Source organism: Protopterus annectens, chromosome 6.part0, assembly GCF_019279795.1.
Source record: "Protopterus annectens isolate FY-2018-M chromosome 6.part0, PAN1.0, whole genome shotgun sequence".
NCBI classification, from domain to species: domain Eukaryota; kingdom Metazoa; phylum Chordata; order Ceratodontiformes; family Protopteridae; genus Protopterus; species Protopterus annectens.
Genome location: NC_056737.1, coordinates 1,353,755,929 through 1,353,775,542, shown reverse-complemented (window position 1 = coordinate 1,353,775,542; position 19,614 = coordinate 1,353,755,929). Strand labels below are relative to the sequence as shown.

The window sequence follows — 19,614 nt, the reverse complement described above, 5'->3', positions numbered from 1 at the left end:
AAAGAAACATTTTTTTTTAATCTTCTGAGGAGTAGCTGGAGTTTGTATCAGAAGGAACTAGGCTAAGTACAAGACATTGCCTGATGCCAGCTGCCCCCATCCTATTCCCACATGGTGAAGGTGACTAAATAGTAGGCAGAATCCCCATCAGTGTCACATCATGTCTAGAATGGTTTGTGTAACCTGTGTAAGCATCAGTCCTAGACGTGGAGTATATGAAAAAATAAATAACGTCACTGAAACAGAATATGTAAGTGGTCAGCAGAATACCTGTAGCTGACTGTGTGAATGCATTAGTTGTACTGGTAGTCTTTTAAAATCATTTAACCAGATAGACATAGCATTTTTAAGAACCAGAAGATAGTTCTACCCAATTCACATTGTGCAGCTATGTCTTGAAATGACCAAGTACTTCCATACAATAGCATTTTTTTCAGTTACCGAGGCAGCTGTTAAGTGTCCCAGCCATATGAGTGTGATTAAATTTTGTTACTGCTACTATCCATTTGATTATAAACAAGAGGGACAATGACTATGTTTTTTCTAAATGTTGCCTCCTGAACTTGGTGGTTTTATCTGTACAGTCAGCTCCCAACATCCTACCTTCACAATCAGAGACAAATCCAAAAATCATCTGGGACAAATTTTAAAAAATTCCATGCTATTAACTTGATAAGTTGACAGAATAAAAGAATATGGATTAAAGTTCATTTTCTAAAGTAAAAGACATCTGTAACTCTAATTATTGCCATTATTTGTTAACCATAACGCACCACCTGTTTTCCCAAAAGCCCTCGTTTATGAGGGATTAAGAGGAACAGAGCATAATTCTGAGCCAAAATCAAGGCTGTACCCAAAAAGCAGGGACAGCTGAGCAGTATACGTACAGTCATCTAAGGAGCTGTAATGGAAACTTCCTAAAAAGACATTATTATTTAGGGGGCCATGGAGCAGAAGGGGAGTTTGAGATCACTCATCTAGTATTTCTGTTTTAAATGAAGTTCTAATCATTTAGGTACTTTATTTATTATGGATTTTGTCTTGTTCCACCTGACTGTTGCATGTGTAACTTTTTAGACTTTGCATTCCTACATATTTCTTTCTTGTACTGTGAGCGCAGAATAAAATGGGACATAAGTGCTTCAGTTATGTATTACTATTTTATAATAAAGAAGTTAAAATAAATTGAAATGGTCAAAACATCGTTGAAATGGTTCAAAACATCGTTGAAATCCAGCTACATTTTATCATCATGTATTAACAAAACTGTAATGATGTAATTCCATTGCTAGGCTTTAGAAATTATTTGAATGATGGGTTTTCACTTAAAGAAATCAACAGAAAGATATTGAGCCATTCTCATTCCAATATTTTGGATTTCTGAAATGTAGAAACAAAGTCTTTTGTTTGTGCGTGTTAAAATAATAACATGGAAGTGGTTTTCTACTTGCTACTTCTAAATAAATTGACATGCAAAAGTCTATTTGCTGGCTGGCCACTACCTCAACTTGAAGACGTACTCCTTTGAATTCTTTTGCATTAGTTTTGTATATCAGAATCCATGAATTTCCTTGTATCACTGTAGATAGTAAAGAAAACTAGTTTGCAGTACATAATATTGAAAAACAATCAATGAGAAGTGAACTCACCAAGAAAAAAAAAAACATACAAAAGGTCAGGCGGGATTCTGATATAAAGCTTTGGCATTAGACATCAGAAGTCTGCCTGAGCCAGGAAGCAAAATATTTTCCATCTATTTTCCTTGAAGCATTTTAAACGGTAACAGTGCCAACAAAAACAACTAAAAAACATCTGTGTTTCTTTATGTTTTATTTTAAGACAAAGGGAAAGTGGAAAAAAATGAGATGGCATCAGATTTGTCATTTTAAATGTACTGTTGACCACAGGATTCCTAGGGTAATTTGTAATGGTTGTCTGTCGTGAAGTATATTTTTCCTTCTTAATGAACTGAGAATAACATTTTTCTTATTCAGTGTTCAGTACCAATACTTTCCAGTGAAATGAAGAGACTGGTTTCTTCTAAACTAGCTGATTCTGCAAGTGAGAGTTTTAGCGTTGTGCTTCATTAAAGCAACTCTTCAAACATTGAAGCCTTGCTGGCTTTTTATGTCATCTGTACCTGAATAACCACAAAGCTTCTCATGGTTATCACCACTCTCTACAGGCGGGCCGTGTGCCTTCTATGCTATTCCTTGTGTCTCATATATTGGCTAATCAGCAGCAAATAACTAATGCATTCCCACATTTCTACATGCAGAGTGCTACAGCTGTTAGCTGTTAGGGTCTTCTCCAAGGCACAACTGAAGCTTGGGGCTGGTTTCTGTGGAACGGTTCTGTCAGCTCACTTTGATGAAATGTCAGATGCTGGGTCTTTTGCGTGTTATTTCAAAGTACATTGCGAGGTATTTAGGAACTTATTTCTGTACCCACCATTAAAGGATTTTATACCTTAAGAACAATTCCCTGAATTGTCTGTGTTCATAGAAGATTAACAACAAGCCTGTTGTTCCTCTTTCTGGGTTTCTCCTGGGTATGTAGCAATCTATTTCTCATATCTGTGCAACTAGTTTTGTGGTATATTTGTAGCCCCAACGTTTGAAATTCATATCAACTACAAATGCAAGATTCTTTTTGATACGTGTCCTTCCAGATGTCATCCACCTGACAATAGCCATGGTTTGAGTTCCTTCTGTCTGAAAGTAGACAAAGTACCTGTTTAAAAAGCTTAAAGTAATCGTTAATGCTGTATGATGTCCTTAGCAGACCAATGTATACTTTTGATTTCGGATGTTGTTTTTTTGGATGGTAGGGTAATCTTTTAAGAGAACTATAGCACCAACATATGGGGTAGGACCAGGAGTTTCTTTGAAGGGACAGGATACTCAGAATCAGAAGCAGATTTTAGATATTGCTGTAATGTATGTAAACAGTTGATAAGATAACATTTGTATATTACTCTGCATTTTCTGAAGGGTATAAAGTCAAACTCAAATGTCTGCATAATTATTTAGTAATTGCAGTCTTCAACAATTTGCCAGAAAACCAAAGATTTTGCAAGAAACTGACCAAAGTTATGAGGCAAACTCAGGAGCATTTTGCAAAATCAAGGGCAGCTGAAAGCTTTCAACAACCTTGGACTTCCATGCATTTTAATAATGGCATTTTTGTTTGACTTAAGCACAAATAAAGACACGCTAACCAAGAGAGAGGTTGTATGCTTTTGTTCACTACTGCTTGCTGTGCACGAAAGGCATGCCTCAGTCACGGCTACAAACTCCTATCTTCAACTATCTGCATGCATACCAGCATCCATTAAAGCTACACTTCTATGACTTTACTCAGCATTGGGTGTGGGGGAGTATAAAAACACTTTCTGTAGAACTGCCGCACAGTAATAAGAATGGGAACCAACTGAAATTCTATGCCTGTGAGCCGTGGAATACCGGAATAGAAAGTGCGAAAGTAGGGGAATGTGTATTGAAGCCAAGGCTGTGGTATAGCAGAGAATCCTCTCCAATATGAGGTGATCTCTGCTTTAGCATATAAATAAGTACCAGCGGTGTGGGGTAACAACTCCCTGCAAGGAGCAGTTTAGAGGCAAGCAACACTGAATTTCAGACTGTGCTGTTACTTGTATGATTTGCAGGTGTGTTTTTTAAGGTCTGAGGAGTCGCAGGATCAGGTATCACACTTCTGATAAGATGCTAATTAGAACAATTAATTGCTGGGTTTCCAGCTGTCTCACAGATAGTATGCAGATAATCAAAATAGGGGACATTACCTCCACGAAGAGACCAGTCATGAGGAGAGTCCTACAGAGTTCTGTGCTGGGACCTCTTCTGTTTGGCAACTACTTTTCTGAAGTAAAAGTCAATACCAAAGGGTTCCGGCCATCAAAGTTTGCAGATAAATGCTAGCTAGGAGCAGTCACTGACTCCTCAGATTGCTTAGCCATCCTGCATTAAGGTTTATCTCAAATAAATAACTGGTGTCAAAATCATGGTCTGAAACTAAGTACCAAAAAATGCATTATTGCATCCTTTGGGAAGTCATCTACCTCAGGTAGCTACCACATTGACAATACGTTCCTAAGAGCTGACCCAGTTGTTCAGGATTTCTAAACTTATGTAGACATTGACCTATCTTTTGAACAATGTGTGTCTATTGTAAGAAAGTCCCTCTATATTGTACAGCTTATAAATACATGGATTACATCTAGAGCTAGGGATACAAATGTCCTCTTTACTCAGCCTTATTAGGCCAGTCCTTGAATATAATGCCCCCTTTAGCATATATCTGTCCAGACGTATGCAACAACTGGAATACCCACAGAGATACCTTACTAAAAGGATGCAAGGCTGCCTAAACAACATGCTATACAAAGACCAACTCAAAGCCCTGTCACTATATTCAGCATCCTACAGACTACTAAGAAGTGACCAGTGTCCAGCATACAAGGCATCCTGTGACCCATTACTGATAAATTTAATGCACATTAACAAGTCAAAAGGCATCAGAAATACTCAGTCTAGGGAGCTAAACCTCTTATGCATTATCAACAAAATGGTTTAAAGGGACAGGTATAACTCGTAGAGGATACTGTTGCTGTGGAACAGACTCCCCATCCAGATGAAGTAAAGTTCATCCCTGTCCATATTCAAACACAACTTAGATTTGCGGATAGGAAACAGAAAGTTTTTACCCTGGAACTGCCCCCTATACCACTAATGCATGGAGGCAGCTCCTGAATGCTTTATCCCATTCATGGGCCCCCTCAAATTATTAATGGTATGATGTAGAACAAAAGTAGGAGACACCAACACGATATAGGTTCTTCAGTGTATCAAACTCCAAATACGAGACTCCATAGAAATATATAAAACTCTTTAATAGACAAAGAGATTCACAGAAAGTGCAGGGCTACGCTTCATCAGATAAATTCACAAAGATCAGTGCATGTTTAAATACAATCCTTTTTGGCGGGATCATTAACCAATAATTGAATAATTAGATTAAATTAGCAGAGTATACCTTAGCCATTACATCCATCAATTAAACAATGCTTTTAAAAATATCAGCCTAAATAGTTTTAAATACAAGACAAAAATAAAAGTAAAAATGTAAAGTGAATAAAGCTCATTTGTATATAAAAATAACAACATAAAACTTCGATTTACATAGCATCACCACATATCTCATATACAGATAAACGGAGAAAATATGCTCCCTTTCCATAGCATGTTAATGTTACAAATAAAGCTGCAAGCTTGAAGGACATGCTTTAGAACCAAAGGGAGATATGTAAAAAGCAAATACAGTATACGGATATCAAAACAGACATACCGGCAACTGTATTAAACAATCACAAACATCAACCATACCCCAAACATCTTCTAACAGAGCGGTTTGAATGAAGATCAAAATTCAAGCTCAAGCCGAGAAAAATAAAGTGCTTTAAACAAAATGCAATTCAGTAAGAAAGCACTAGCCTTAAGCTAATCCTTAGTTAAAAGAGATACCATATATCATTACAAAGAAGCACACTCACCTTAATAAAAACATTATTATTATTAATGGTATGATCTCAGTGTTATCATTAGCAGTAATATATAATTTTCAAACATGGGATGGGTAAGGCCAATCTATAATCAAATGGGATAGGTTACTTTGAGCACAAAAAGGAATACTGGCTGGGCTAAATATGTCCCACAAGGACACCTAGCCTACGTAGTACTTACCCATGAACCTGTTAACCTATATTCTTGTAAGCAATAAAAACACAAGTAATAAGTGTTGTATTGCTTTTCAGTTACAGTTAATTGTCAGCAGAGAAGAATAATGCTATTCCTCTCATAATACTTTTTTTTATCTAGTTTTCCATTTTCTGTACCTGTTTTATTCATTTATGGACTGTAAGTACAGATTATAAGGAATACATTTGTCCTAGATGGAATACTAATCTATCACATATGCATACTCTCAGGTGCACAGCACACCACACATGTCTAGGCAAAGTTAACATTGCCTACTTGCATTTCTGTGGGATGTTAGAAGGATAAAGAGACTGCAGTGAAAACCCATGCAGAGACACTGAGGATATTCAAACCTGAAGGCACCCCAGATGGGAGCCAAACTGGGGAACCAAGAAAATCTTACGTGTGTGTGCTTGTGTGTTTTATAATATTTCTGCATGTGTACAATGTTGTAATGTGTTTTGTTTTACAAGCTTACAGCGTAAACCAAGACTATCTGGGATCTTGCTGCCATCACATGTAATTAAAAAGTAATAAAGCTTCCTAGATTTGTTCTGTTCAGTTAATAAAAAACTAGGGTTCCTGTACCGTGCAAGGCCCTATCTTCACACATACTGATTTTTTTCTCCATTTTTCCAGCAAAATACTGGTAAATTCCAAATATGGACTGAGAATTAAACAAACCCAGCATCTTTATAGAATTTGGCACTTTAGACCAGAGTACTCATTCACTACATCTTTTATTTATTTTTATATTTACTACTTATAATGCTGTAAGTTTGCTTTATTAACTGTTCTGTTTTAATTTTGCATACATACCGATACAGTAGAATATTATAATGAAATCGCAGTAAAGACTGGAATTTACATTTACAAATTATGGGTATATTTCCCAAATTTCATATCATGAAAATGGAATTTCACTTTTTTTTTAGAACCATAAATCAGTGTCCCTGCCTATCTTACTGAACAAGCCTGGGTAGGTATAGTATCTTCTTACCTACTACCAAGTATTCTGTATGCTTCCTCCATTTTTACGAACTTACACTCAACTCAAATTACTAAACTTGGACAGTGCTGTAACAAAATACCTACATTTGCAGCAAATCTCCCCAACATATATCACCATTGTTTAGCAGTCCAAAAGCTCCATCTACCTTAAATTCAACTAGCTAAAAAATGCTCCTTCATAAAATTCTCTACTGATCAGGTAAATGCCCATCCTTAAGCTCACTCTTCCATTTGTATGTTCCATCCTGATGTCTACAGTCCAGCTTCGTTGCCAAACTTTAGAGCACTATTCCGTCATTGCTCAGCTAGCTACAGTGCCACCAAGTCTTCAGAGCTAAGCCAAACTGGGAACTTTATTAACCAACATCTGGTTATGCCACTGCTCATCCCCATTCTGTCTAATCCACAAATTCAAACAGTACCAGGAAAGTGCCTCTGCCCCTTAGTCTAGGCACACTAAAATAATGTACTGCAATCTCAGGATGCCTTGCCTGTAACTCCTATTAATAGCTCCCAAATAATGCTGTTTATATGATACTAAATTTTGTTTAGTACTCTCTAGGTGTGTTGTTATCTTGCCACCAGTTTTCAAAAGTTTTTATTTCTGTTATCATAGGTTTACAACTGTGATTTTTATGCAATAGGCCAATGTTGCTCTAGTACCACAATAGTAAACACTGTTTTATCATAATTGTATATGCTGTTTATGCATTCCAGCAATTGTAAATGTTTGGTATGCATTCGATTTGATATAGTATTATCTTTATGTAACTGCTACTTGGAACAGGTTTATGTGTTTTGAAGTGCTATACATTTTAAAGAGTTCCTGCATGGGTTTCCTCCAAAAAGATGTCTTGTATGTCCCAGCTGAATTTCCTGGTAGACAAATAACTTCAATAAACAATTTAAGGTACTACCTTCATTTTACTGTATTTGTGCATTTTTGTGCAAAGTGGTTAAGACTTCTATCTTCAATTTTTATGACCACTGAACATGTAAAACATTCTTAGGCTCCTTGAAACACTCCTACTACCCATAATCCACCATGCATGCAACCCTCTTCAGTTTTACTCTGTCATGTTGGAAATCAGTCACACGAAAATAATTCAGGTTATCTTTTGACATATGTTGGTGATATTGCTAAATGCTTGTCTATTTTGGTGAGTACAGAAAGCGGTTTCCTTATCTTATATACCATTGGGCATAGGTCCATTCTTGTGCTGATGTCCAAACCTTTGTTAATGAAGTGTACCTAGTTAGATTGTTCTACTCACTAACTGATGCATTCATTGTTTAGTTTGTTTAGGTGTAGGTCATGTCACCATTTCTTCATATCTTTATGCATAATTTATATCCAGTGACCTAAAGGAAATATTGTAAAAAAGGAAACTTTGTCTGACTGACAGCCAGAGTCCAAATCTAGTTAGCTCTGTGGCTTTTTTCAGATATTTCACTCTGAACAACTTTCAGAAAGGGATCTAAAATTCCTTATTTTACAAAACATCAGAATATAAATCTTTGCTTTTAAAAAATGTTTCTCATTTTTGTTTTCCATCAACCACCAATATGGCAGGTTATTCTGCTCCAAAAATTGTTGTTGTGAAAGTAGTTTATGATACTTCAGAAGCAGTTAAAATGCCATCTGTTTTGGTTGTGGACTCTGGCTGCTATAACCATTGACCAACCTCAAACTGTTGATTACTAGCTGAAAACAACTGCAATGGCCAGTTCACCTAACTATACACTATAAGAAATTGGCTGAAGCCTTTGTTAGGGCTGAAGACTGAAGCTCTAAAGCCACCTTTCTTACCTCATCTGATTACCTATGTTGAAAAAGTCTGTCATGTCTACTTGGAGATTTTTTCACCAGCGCTGCTGTCTCTGGTGCCAATTGTCCTATTCCCAGCACCGGTTGTTTTTCGGCCAATAGTAGCCATAAGAATGCAGATGGTATCTGTAGTAGTGCTAATTCATCATTACAGATTGTTTCCAGTGCAGTGGTCCCCAAAACATCAGTTATGCTGTCATCGAGGCCAATGTCACTAAACCACTGATTGTTACGTCATTGACAGCGGCTTCACTAAACTTCTTTCAATATTGGTAGCCAAATGTCTGCCTCCAGCTCCTTCTTATGGAGTCTTTAAACCACTATGGGGTATTCCATGGCAGCAGCCCCTACATTGGGAGTCCAACGTATTTTTGGTTCCTCTGCAGTTTTCCTCTCCAAGGTCCCCAGCCCCCCAAAAGTTCTCCTCTGACTTCTGTTTATTTAGTCTTTTTTGACAGGATTAGTCCCACTAGCCTAGTGGCCTGTTTTCAAGGAAGGCCAAAGGTGGTATTTCTGTGGCTGAGGGAAATTCAGCCAGGGCATCTTGTTTACCCATGTGAGCTACCACCAGCTCAAGCACACAGGATCTTTGTCTAACATGTCATCCAAATGACAATGAGCCTCCCACCCCAGTTAAAGGGGTTAGGAAGGCTCTGTTTTGAACATAACTGATTAGAAAAAAGAATAGTTTAATGGGATTGTCATTCTTCTGTGTATGATTAGGATATAGTCCGTCTCCCATAGTAGATCCAGTATGTGGAATATAATATTTCATGTATCTATAATCAACACACACACACAAAATAAAATGTGATATTGGGGGAGGGAAGATGCTAAATAATGGTTGTACAAATTAATTGGTATCAGAAAACATATTTGTGGTGATTGGAGAAATAAAAGAATCTGACTGATGGAGAAAACCCAGTATAGGAATAATATGGAAAGGAGCTATTATTGTTGGCTGGTGAGTTCTTATTGGAGTTTAACTTATCCAGTTTGTTGCTAGTTTATTGTGTCAGCTTTTCAGAGAGGATCGTACCTCTCAGCTGTACTGATTTTCGCAGAATGTCCATGTTTTTTCCTCATATTTTTGGTTTGTTCACCATAAAAGTTGTGGTTTTCTTGGAAATCACTGAGGATTGAAGTCACTTAGTAATGGCATACATTTGAGTTTCAGACTTCATATCCTTCAGAAAAATGCATGCTAATACAAATCATGTCATTCTAGCAAATTTCAAAGTTTATAAGGGCAGTATTTAAAATCTGTCCAAATTTTTGGCCTTTGTCTGGGTTTCTTGCACTAAGAGGTTGGCAGGTATGGAGAGGATCCATTGTAAATGTGCATGAGTCACAATTACAAGTATGCGAAACCCGTAAATCAAGGCTGCATTAGATCTAAACGTAGTCATTTCCTTTCCACAAAAATCCAGCAAGACCACAGCAGAAATTGCAGATGTGTTTAGAACTCTTTTCACTTTGTCTTCTCTGTTGGACATATGTATGCTGTATATCTGCACATGTGTCAACAAGTCCCAGCACTGGACTGAAGCAGTCTCTCTATGTCATGAAGCCCATAAGAACTCAGGTTTGCATTAGTTGGCACCTGCTGTCATGAACAAATTCTGGAGTCACAGCCTTGTCAGAATCTATTTCTCACTTTAACAAAAGTAAAAAAAAAAAAATACATATGAAACTGAGAATAATGTTACCAAGGATTCATGCCTGTAGCACATCAGACAAACTCTTGCTTTCCTCATCTGTTGTGAAATCACTGATGTTATGAAATATTAAAAAGTCAGCCATAAATGGATGCTACCCTTTATTGTTTAGATATGTTTTCAGAAAATTGCTTAAATAATCTGCTAAAAGCTCTTTATTAAACTAGTTTCGAGCATTTTAATACTACTTATATATAGACTCATACTGTATTGTAGACAGTCGATTAGATTTCCTTCAGATTCTATGTAAATAATTATCCATTTTCCCTGTGTAAGTTCCCTAATCAGTCCATAAATTAACTTTATCATGTAATGGGTGCAGAAGTGCTGGGAATATGTGTATGATATGAGCAAACTGTAATTAAGTGCATGTAACAAAGCACAAAGTGTTCTTCTGTTACATCACATAGTTCTCAAAGCATAACAGTTTAATCAGCTGTCAGCTGCTGCTAAACTCATTTTCAGGTTTAAAGACACTTTTCCTGGACATATTTCCACCCTTGACTCCTCATTTATTTATTTATTATTATTGTGAATGTTTTGGCCCCTGTATATCAGACCATCAGCTGCCACTGGTGTCTTTTCCCAGTCTCAGAAGCTGGTAGTAAATGCTGACTCTGCACCTAATCCAGATATTTTTCACATTACCTGAGAGGAGCTTTAGGCATCACATTGTAGCACCATACTCATGCCCGTAGGGTTTTTTTGCTTTATGCCCTGTCCAATCCCTGCTGCTTCACACCCAATATGCTATGACAGGCGACCATTAAGGGAATAAACATCTCCCAGTGCAAACTCCAGTATTTACAAGTTTAGGATGCATATATCCCCAGTATCATCACTATGGCTGTCATCTGCGCTGAAGACCTCTCCTCTCCCCTCAGGACAGCAGGTGAGCTAATAAAATACCACTACCTTTCCTTACTCCACCCCTGCTGACTGTTCAGGTTTCAGGCTAGCTGGTCTAGTCAGATTTCCTGGTTCAGTCATCCTTCTGCAATACAAAGCCACCATATATTTTATCTATAAATGTTGGATACATCAAAGTGTGCTTTATCACATGGAAATTTCAGCCTGATGCCTCCCACATTCACTCTCTCTGTTATACACACACACACAAATTAGATGTAAATATGGTAAAATACTAGGAAAAAAATAAACTAATGGTAAAATAATATGTACAGTTCCAGTGTGTGGTTCTTGGAATGTTTTCATCATGCAAGTTGAACAGTCTTCCATATCAAGAGGTATGCATACTGGTTATAGCCAAGCATAATGCATTTATTATTTTGCCTTCTGTTTTATAGCTTTTTTGTTTTTTTATCACCGTGACTCAGTTTAATGTGGAACAGCATTCTTTAGACTAAGTATTAGTCATGATTTGTACTTTGTAGTTTTTGCTTTGTTTATGCACTTTATTTATTTATTTGTTTATTTATTTATTTAAGCGAATCCACCACCAGAAATAGTTTGGCTACATAATGGCAAAGAAATTCAGGAATCTGAAGATTTCCACTTTGAGAAGAAAGGCAATGAATATATCCTCTACATCCAGGAAGTTTTCCCAGAGGACAAAGGAAAGTATACATGCGAGGCATGGAATGACTTGGGGGAAGCACAGACCCAGGCAACTTTAACCGTTCAAGGTACTTGTCTATCTTGTTTTCCAAGAAATTCTGTCTGTAATCTGTTATGGTAAATAAGTAGGCAGATTTATTTATCCTTTGAAATATGGCTTGAGATACAGGGTACATTTTTGTCACTATTTCAAGTCTCCTACTAATCTGTACTCTATTCTTGTGCTGAAAAAGAGGCCTACAAAGAGTCTACTAAGCTTGTATTTTTGAAGTAAGAAGAGTTTTTGTAGTTCTACTCTTCCAGCTCATTTAGCCCTCTGTCTCTTCTCACAGTTATAAAGACTTTGTGTCTTGGATCTCCCTATTACTCCATGCCCGTCTACCCCTTTTTAACCCTATCAGTGGGTGAGACACTTGACCTGAATTTATGGGGAGTCAGTTTTGTGGTACATATTTGTAGTGTCCTAGGACTGAAAGATCTGATGGGAAGGTAGGGAATGCAGCACAGGGAGCCAATCATGTATGTAGTGTCTGTCAGAATCCTTGACTTGGAAAGTGGCATATGCAGTTACGTTGTGATATTTTGCCACATTCCCAGATAAGCCACCTTCTAGGATCTTGGTCGCCAGCAGAGGTCACACAGGCAGCAATTCCTTAGAACCTTCCCAAGGATAAGAAAGCTGAACTCGAGACTCTTCACGCTTTCCTTCCCAGCCCATTGTATCAGCAATCTGAGCCTGTTCTCAGACGTGGATTACTGATGACACAGATGGGACACCCTGCCTCCATGCCATCATACCAGTCCAGTTAGAACAGTGCTTTTGGTTTGAGGCTAAACACCTTATATAACTTCCCATTAGTTTGTTATTCCTTGATTATGTGTGTGTGAAAGGGGTCAGAATATCTTTATTCAGTGATAGCTAATATCATTCTTGTGAAAACAAGGCTTTAGATGAGGCCTGTTTTACTCATATGTAATGGTTTGACAGAATTAAAACAAAAATTAAGCACTAAGTATGTTGCAGCTATTGCAGCAGCCTCTGTAGATTGTTCAATAATAATGTTGTCTGCTTTCATATGCGTCACCTTTTCACTTTTTGGAGTGTCCAGTGGTTTATTTATATAACTATTATTTTGTCAATTCTACTTTTTAATATGCAGAAACATAAGTGTACACTCTTAGGTCTTTTCTTAATAATAAACATTTGAACTATTCAAACTTTGGGCTCACAGTAAGACCATATCAGACATTTCCAAAGTAGCCTGCTCCTTGAATAGCTCATGCATGTTATTAAAATTAAAAAGCATTCAGCATCAAGCAGATTAAATCCCACTTCGACTTAGACCAAAAAAAAAAAAAAAAAAAAAAAAAACAAGGAAAAATCTAGCTATGAGAATAACAAAGACCTAGCTATCCCCAAGGACTTCATCACAAACTGTGTAACCCTTATGTGAACTTTTCTGGTTTTACCAAATACTTACCTGAAAGAGGAAGAAAAGGAAAGTAGAGAAGGAAAGAAAACAGAAGTGAAACAAACTCTAGTGCAATACCAACCAGTAGACCCACTAAACCAATAAAGAAACATAAGTACGGTTGTTTACTTTTTATCTGTATATGACAAAGGTATTTAACTTTTTATACATACTTTTTTATTACATATGTATACTATTTTATTTTATTTTATTTATTATCTTTCGTTGGACATCAATGTATTGAGTTAGGTGTTTTAGTTGTGGTATAGAGGAATATAGCTTAATTGCCAAAAGCTTTAAAGCCAACTAATTAATTTATTAGGTAATTAAATTGAACTTGTTTTTACTGGAGAAAGGATATTTAAACACGGTCTTGTAACTTGTTCTGATGAAATCCAGTGGATGGACGAAAGCGCTCAACTGTTTTTGTTTTTCACAAATTTTATTAAAGTTTCTTTGGGTTTGCTTGCCGTTGCTGACTACAACGACTTTTCTTTTTCTCAATAAAGAAACATCTCATTCTGCACTTAAAATCTTTACATCAAGTAGTGTCAGAGTTGTATAATTCCCATGTTTGTTTGGCCCAGGCACACTTTTCTAGGGCAGCCTGCATCTTATGTTGGGATGACTCCACCAAAAGAAATCTCCTATTAATAGTCTTAGTAGCCATAGCCAAAAAATTCCCTTCTGTGACTTGACAGAATTCTTCCATCCTGTCTCCTGCTAGAAGCCCAGCTGAGCCCAGATGTCCCATCTGCTAACTCTTCCAACTATAGCAACATACACACCTGCCATCTTTTTCCAAAAAATAACCAGCCATTGGCATCCTGCAAAACATAGGAGTGAGTCCCTGTATATTCACATCCTGACCAACAAAGATTCTCCTCTTCAGCAAGATAACAATATTTATTTATTCATTCATTCATTCATTTGTTCTGTGTTGACTTAGTCCTACTAAACATGTATCTGTCTTCAGAGTAAAGCCTGAGGTAATATTTATAAGATCAGGGGATTTGGGGGGATGCTTTTACCAGAACACTAAGACGTATGTTAAAGAATGGACGAAAGGACCATTAAGTTGCAGATGACTTATTGAGGCAAGAACATGGAAGCAGCAACAATGACATGCTATGAAGAACTGAAGTTTTTACAGAAGACCAGAGGACATTATAGAAGGCATAAGAAGTGCATGAATAGATGCGGAGTTGGAATCAAGGGGGACATAATCAACTTTATGGGCTGTTGTAGTCAAACATTTTTTTACTGAAACTGAGGCTCATTCTTTCGTGAATTGAGTCAGCACTTGAAGTGTTTTCTGCATCACGGATGAACATTGTACATTTCAATTTATATGCAAGGGTTTGGGCAAGGCCCCTGATAAAACATTTGTTTTTTAGAAAATGCTGTTGAAGTTGTGTGACTTTGTCCCCAGAGAACTATATGCATTTGTACTACTGCTTGATTAGGCTGCCTTTGAAGTAAGATTAAAGTCTTTAAGCATACTTGACATTTTTGGAGGGAATGTAACAACTTACTGAGATTAAAACTGTAGCATATTTTCATGCAGTGCTTATTCCAGTACTTTTCGTTAAAAAATTACTTTGATATTAAAAAATATTGTAAAATGGTTGTACTGGCAGTGCACAGTGTTGTCATAGCCATTACTAGAAATGAATGACTTTGAGATATGGTTTTACAGTCAGAAAGTGAATGTGAAATTACAGGAAAAATGCCTTTACCAGGATTTTTTACCTGGAAGGTGCAGAATGTGGGCTTTGTATAATGGACGAGTAAATGAATGATATAAATGTGGTATGAGCGGGTATCACCAGTATGACTGTAATCAAGAGAAAAGCCTTGTAGAGGAGTTGGACAAAGTAAATCAAATATTAACTGAGAAAATAAGGGGTAATATTTTGTCAAGAAAGGGACAGAGTTTTAGGAATTGTGATAAGATATCATTTGAAGAATTAAAAAATCATAATGCTGAAAAAATATTGAGTGGTATGGGTCAGATTTTGATATAAATGCAATGTTGGAAAAAAGACAGGAAAATTAAAAACAACTGATATTATAAGAAAGGAAAGATGATGTGAGTGAAGAATAGGAGGAAAGAGAAAGAAAAGCAGATAAGGAATAAAAAAGTGAGATAGAAAGTTAGAAAATGGAATACTCATTTACGATATTGGAAAAGAAGAACATGCTTAAAAGAAGGGAAAGTGTTCTTTGTATCAGGAATTACAAGGGGAGAAAAGTGAAGAAGCAGAGGATAAAAAACAGAAAGTGAAAATTAATTGGAAAGCCTGCAGGACATTAGGGAAAATTATATGATATACTTTTTTGTATTTTTTCTCCTAGCCATGCATCAAGCCTCCCCAGTTGTACATGTACCCCTTCATTCTTTGGTGGTGTGGGATCCCCCTACAGATCTCCCTTGGTGACATCCTGTACAGGAGGCCATCATCCAGGCAGACATTGAGGGACACCTGTGCTGTCATTGGAATCCCAGTAGTCAAAAAACTTTTTCTGTTAGTCTTAACCCCCCACCTCCCTCTGGTGATGCTCTCTCATACACACACACACACACACACACACACACACACACACACACACACACACACACACACACACTTGTGTCACTGCAGGAGCTACCCAGTTTTCCACTAGCCCATGCATGCAAGGTATTGGAGCTGGTATCACTGGCTTGCATAGCCACTGTGTATGCCCCTCTCAGACAGGTTATTGTTTCAGTGATTTGTGAGACCTAAACCTTTCACCACCAGAGTGACAGGCAAAGCTGGCTGGAAAACCAACTCCCTCTTCTCTCAAGATAGGCACAGTCCATCCTCCCTGCTAACACTGTCAGTCACCTGAACTGCTAATCGACCATATGTCACCTGGGTCATAGTCAGGGCTTTATCACTGTATGTCACTAGGCTGGTCAGAAGCTATGTGGTATATCAATAATAAAATTAGGTGTTTTAAAGTTAGGGAAGCATAGAGAGTATGACAAATTGATATTCAAGGTTTTAAAAGAAAGTGAAGAGGAAGCCATCTTTTTGCAGGAGCTGCATGTGACAACATATAAGGGTAAGAAACACAATGGAAAAGTGAGAGGATACTGCAAGTCTATCAGTAGCTGAATAAACTCCTGAAGGAGGTCGCTATACAAGTAAAAGGAAAGTAAGGGTGATACGGTATGAGGATTATAGCATGGTAGAGCATTAATTGTGGATATAAAAGGGGGGGGGATTTGTTTATATAAGCAAATGCATAAGGAGAGTTAAAAAAAGCCATAAGGGCTAAGCATTAGAAATTAGTTAAAGTTTTTCTTAAGCAGGAATAAGATTTTTCTGAATGGAAACAAAAATACAGATGAAGTAGGTAACAGGCATGACTTAAAGCAAGTTTGTAGTAACTCCTTGATATCAGAAGATGTGATTAAAGTATTTGGTTTAACTAATGTAACATAGAAGAAGCTTAGGATTTTGTATGTTGTGCAGAAGCAAAAGATAGTTCATTCATTAGTGTTTAGTAACAAATTTAAGGATGTGAAATTGAAACATCTTGGCTCTACATATTTTGTAATTAAGTTGGGAGGTTCAGAGGTGGAAACTGTGGATAAAAGAAATAAAGGGATGACTGGAGTGTTTAAGAATTTAATAAAGATGTGAACTTGTTTATGAAGAGACAAACTAAAATAAAGGAATGCTTATATTTGAGTATTGATCTGAGTATTGAAAGGTAAAAGTTTCTTAATAAACAACTAGATTTGCAGGTAACGTGTAGGATATGAAAGAAAATAATGAATTTGTTACATGTTTAAAATTAAAGAATAGAACATTGCTTAAGATACTATAACAGGAGTATGATAGCTATAAAGTATAAATAAAAAAGAGATGATACAGAATTGAGAAATAATGGAAACAAAAAGTAATGTATTGGAATAAGGTACAGAGCTAAGAAGATTTAAAGACACCACCAGTAGAATATGTGGGTCAAGCATTTAAAAAAGACCAAGACATGGGAGTTCAGTTAATAAATGAAACTGAAAATAGAAAGTAGAAATTGGTCAAGATGAGTTATATTGTGAACTAGTTAAGTATACAAATGGAATGGTTTGGTGGGAAAGTGATTTGGAGAGGAAATGTGCTACTGAAACAGTCTAAAACAAAAATTAAAGCTAGTATGGTAAATTAAAAGAATGAAAGGCAGTGGAGGGTGATGGCATGCTAGGTGAGGTATATTTTAGTTAACTTTTATTTGAAGTATTTCAGGACATTTTCGATGTGACATATGGGAGGCTTGACTAAAGCTTTGGTGATATTAATACCAAAAATTGGGACTTGTTAACTCTGTGGAGAAAAAAATAGTATAATGACTGTACATTATAAAATGTTTGCAGATTCTGTTTTAAGAAAGCAATTAAGTGCTATGGCAAGAAGGAATGTTCTGGAAAACATGTTAAATCTAAGATCTTACTTTAGGACAAGAAAAAGTTCTTGGTTTACACCAGAAATACACATTTGACGAAATGGATGATAAGACTTTGAAAGATGTTTTGAAAGATATGGGGGTAAGTGAAGAATTGGAATATTTGATTAATTTAACATTATAGTGTTGCAATTATTAGTCAATGGGAGGATGACAGAGGCTGTTTTAAGAAAAGCAGGTCTTCACAATGATGTTCTGTAAGCCCTTTGTTATATACCTTTTATATCACTGGTTGAATTGAGAAAAAACAAGGAAAAGAGATAAGGTTTAAAAACAGAGAAGAAACAACAATTGATGTCGATGTGTTTACAAATGATACAAGAATATATGTTAAGGAATACATTTGTAAGAATAGTAGAAAAATAAAGTCTAACCTTTTAAGTGCAAAAAGATGGCTGTGTTAAAGAAAAATGTGAACATTTGTATTTTTATTCTGTAAATATTCAATATATTCTGGCTTATCTTACACATATTCTCAAACTGACATTCTCTTAAATGTAATGTAACATATATTTTATTGTAAAACTGTGATTTCTGTACAGTTTGTACTATGTAACTTATCTTGTCTGTTGTAATGTTGTGACTTTCTGTATTTTGTAATGTTGTGACTTTCTGTTTTTGTACTATGTACTGGAGCTTTTCTCCTCGGGTCTCCACTGAAAAAGGGCCAGAAGCCCAGCTGGACCAACCTGGTTAACAAACAATAAATAAATAAATATTGATACAGGAAAGTATGCAGATTTGTAAAGATACTTGGAGGTAATGCATTATTTGAGTAGTATGATAAAAAAATGGGAAGATATACCAAATAAAGTAGAGGAGAAAGTTGAAAAATGGGAGAAATACGAAACGTAGATTTGATTTTTGTGTGTGTTTGTGTTTTGGACATTTGTTTTGCTAATAGTAATTTGTATGTCTCTAGTTTTTTCAGTGCCAGAAGTAAGGAAACAAGATTAAATACATTGGCCTTTTCTTTACTGTGGGAAATCTAGGTTTAATGTGTAAAAAGGGACATAGAACATTTAAAACAGTAGAAAATGAAGACCAGCACCAAAAGTAAACTAATAAAACAACAGAAGGCATTTGGAAGGGTCTCTCCAATAACGAGCAGCACAATAACGGGTAGAAGAAGGCTTTATTAAATTAAAATGCAGCACACAACATTTGGAAATGGGTAGAAGGCTTTATTAAATAAAAATGCAGCACACAACATTTGGAAATGGGTAGAAGGCTTTATTAAATAAAAATGCAGCACACAACATTTGGAAATGGGTAGAAGGCTTTATTAAATAAAAATGCAGCACACAACATTTGGGAATGGGTAGAAGGCTTTATTAAATAAAAATGCAGCACACAACATTTGGAAATGGGTAGAAGGCTTTATTAAATAAAAATGCAGCACACAACATTTGGAAATGGGTAGAAGGCTTTATTAAATAAAAATGCAGCACACAACATTTGGGAGAGTAAAATGTTAGAATGGTAAAGAATGGTACCTACTCTTAAATTTGTAATGGTATTATTTTATGTTGAATGGTAAATATTGGAAGACCATCCTTATGACTGGATGAAATTTATGTAATGGTTGGCAGTTGTGGGGAACAACTAACAGATACAACAGTTAAAAGGAAATTGTAATAGAAACCAAATATACATAATTTGTATAACTGTGCCAAAAGACTACAAAAAGAATGGGTAAAAGAGATTTATGGTATATTATTATCACAGAGAGCAGGGCC

General features: G+C 36.3%; 1 protein-coding gene across 2 annotated transcripts in view; it reads left to right on the top strand.

The window, feature by feature from the left end:
* MYLK (myosin light chain kinase) overlaps nucleotides 1–19,614 on the top strand; it is a 2,381,262-nt gene that overhangs the window by 1,537,278 nt on the left and 824,370 nt on the right. For both annotated transcript variants that reach the window (XM_044074915.1, XM_044074916.1), the window contains exon 13: nucleotides 11,780–11,977. In XM_044074915.1, the coding sequence (XP_043930850.1) occupies nucleotides 11,780–11,977 (198 nt within the window). The remainder of the gene's footprint in view (nucleotides 1–11,779; nucleotides 11,978–19,614) is intronic.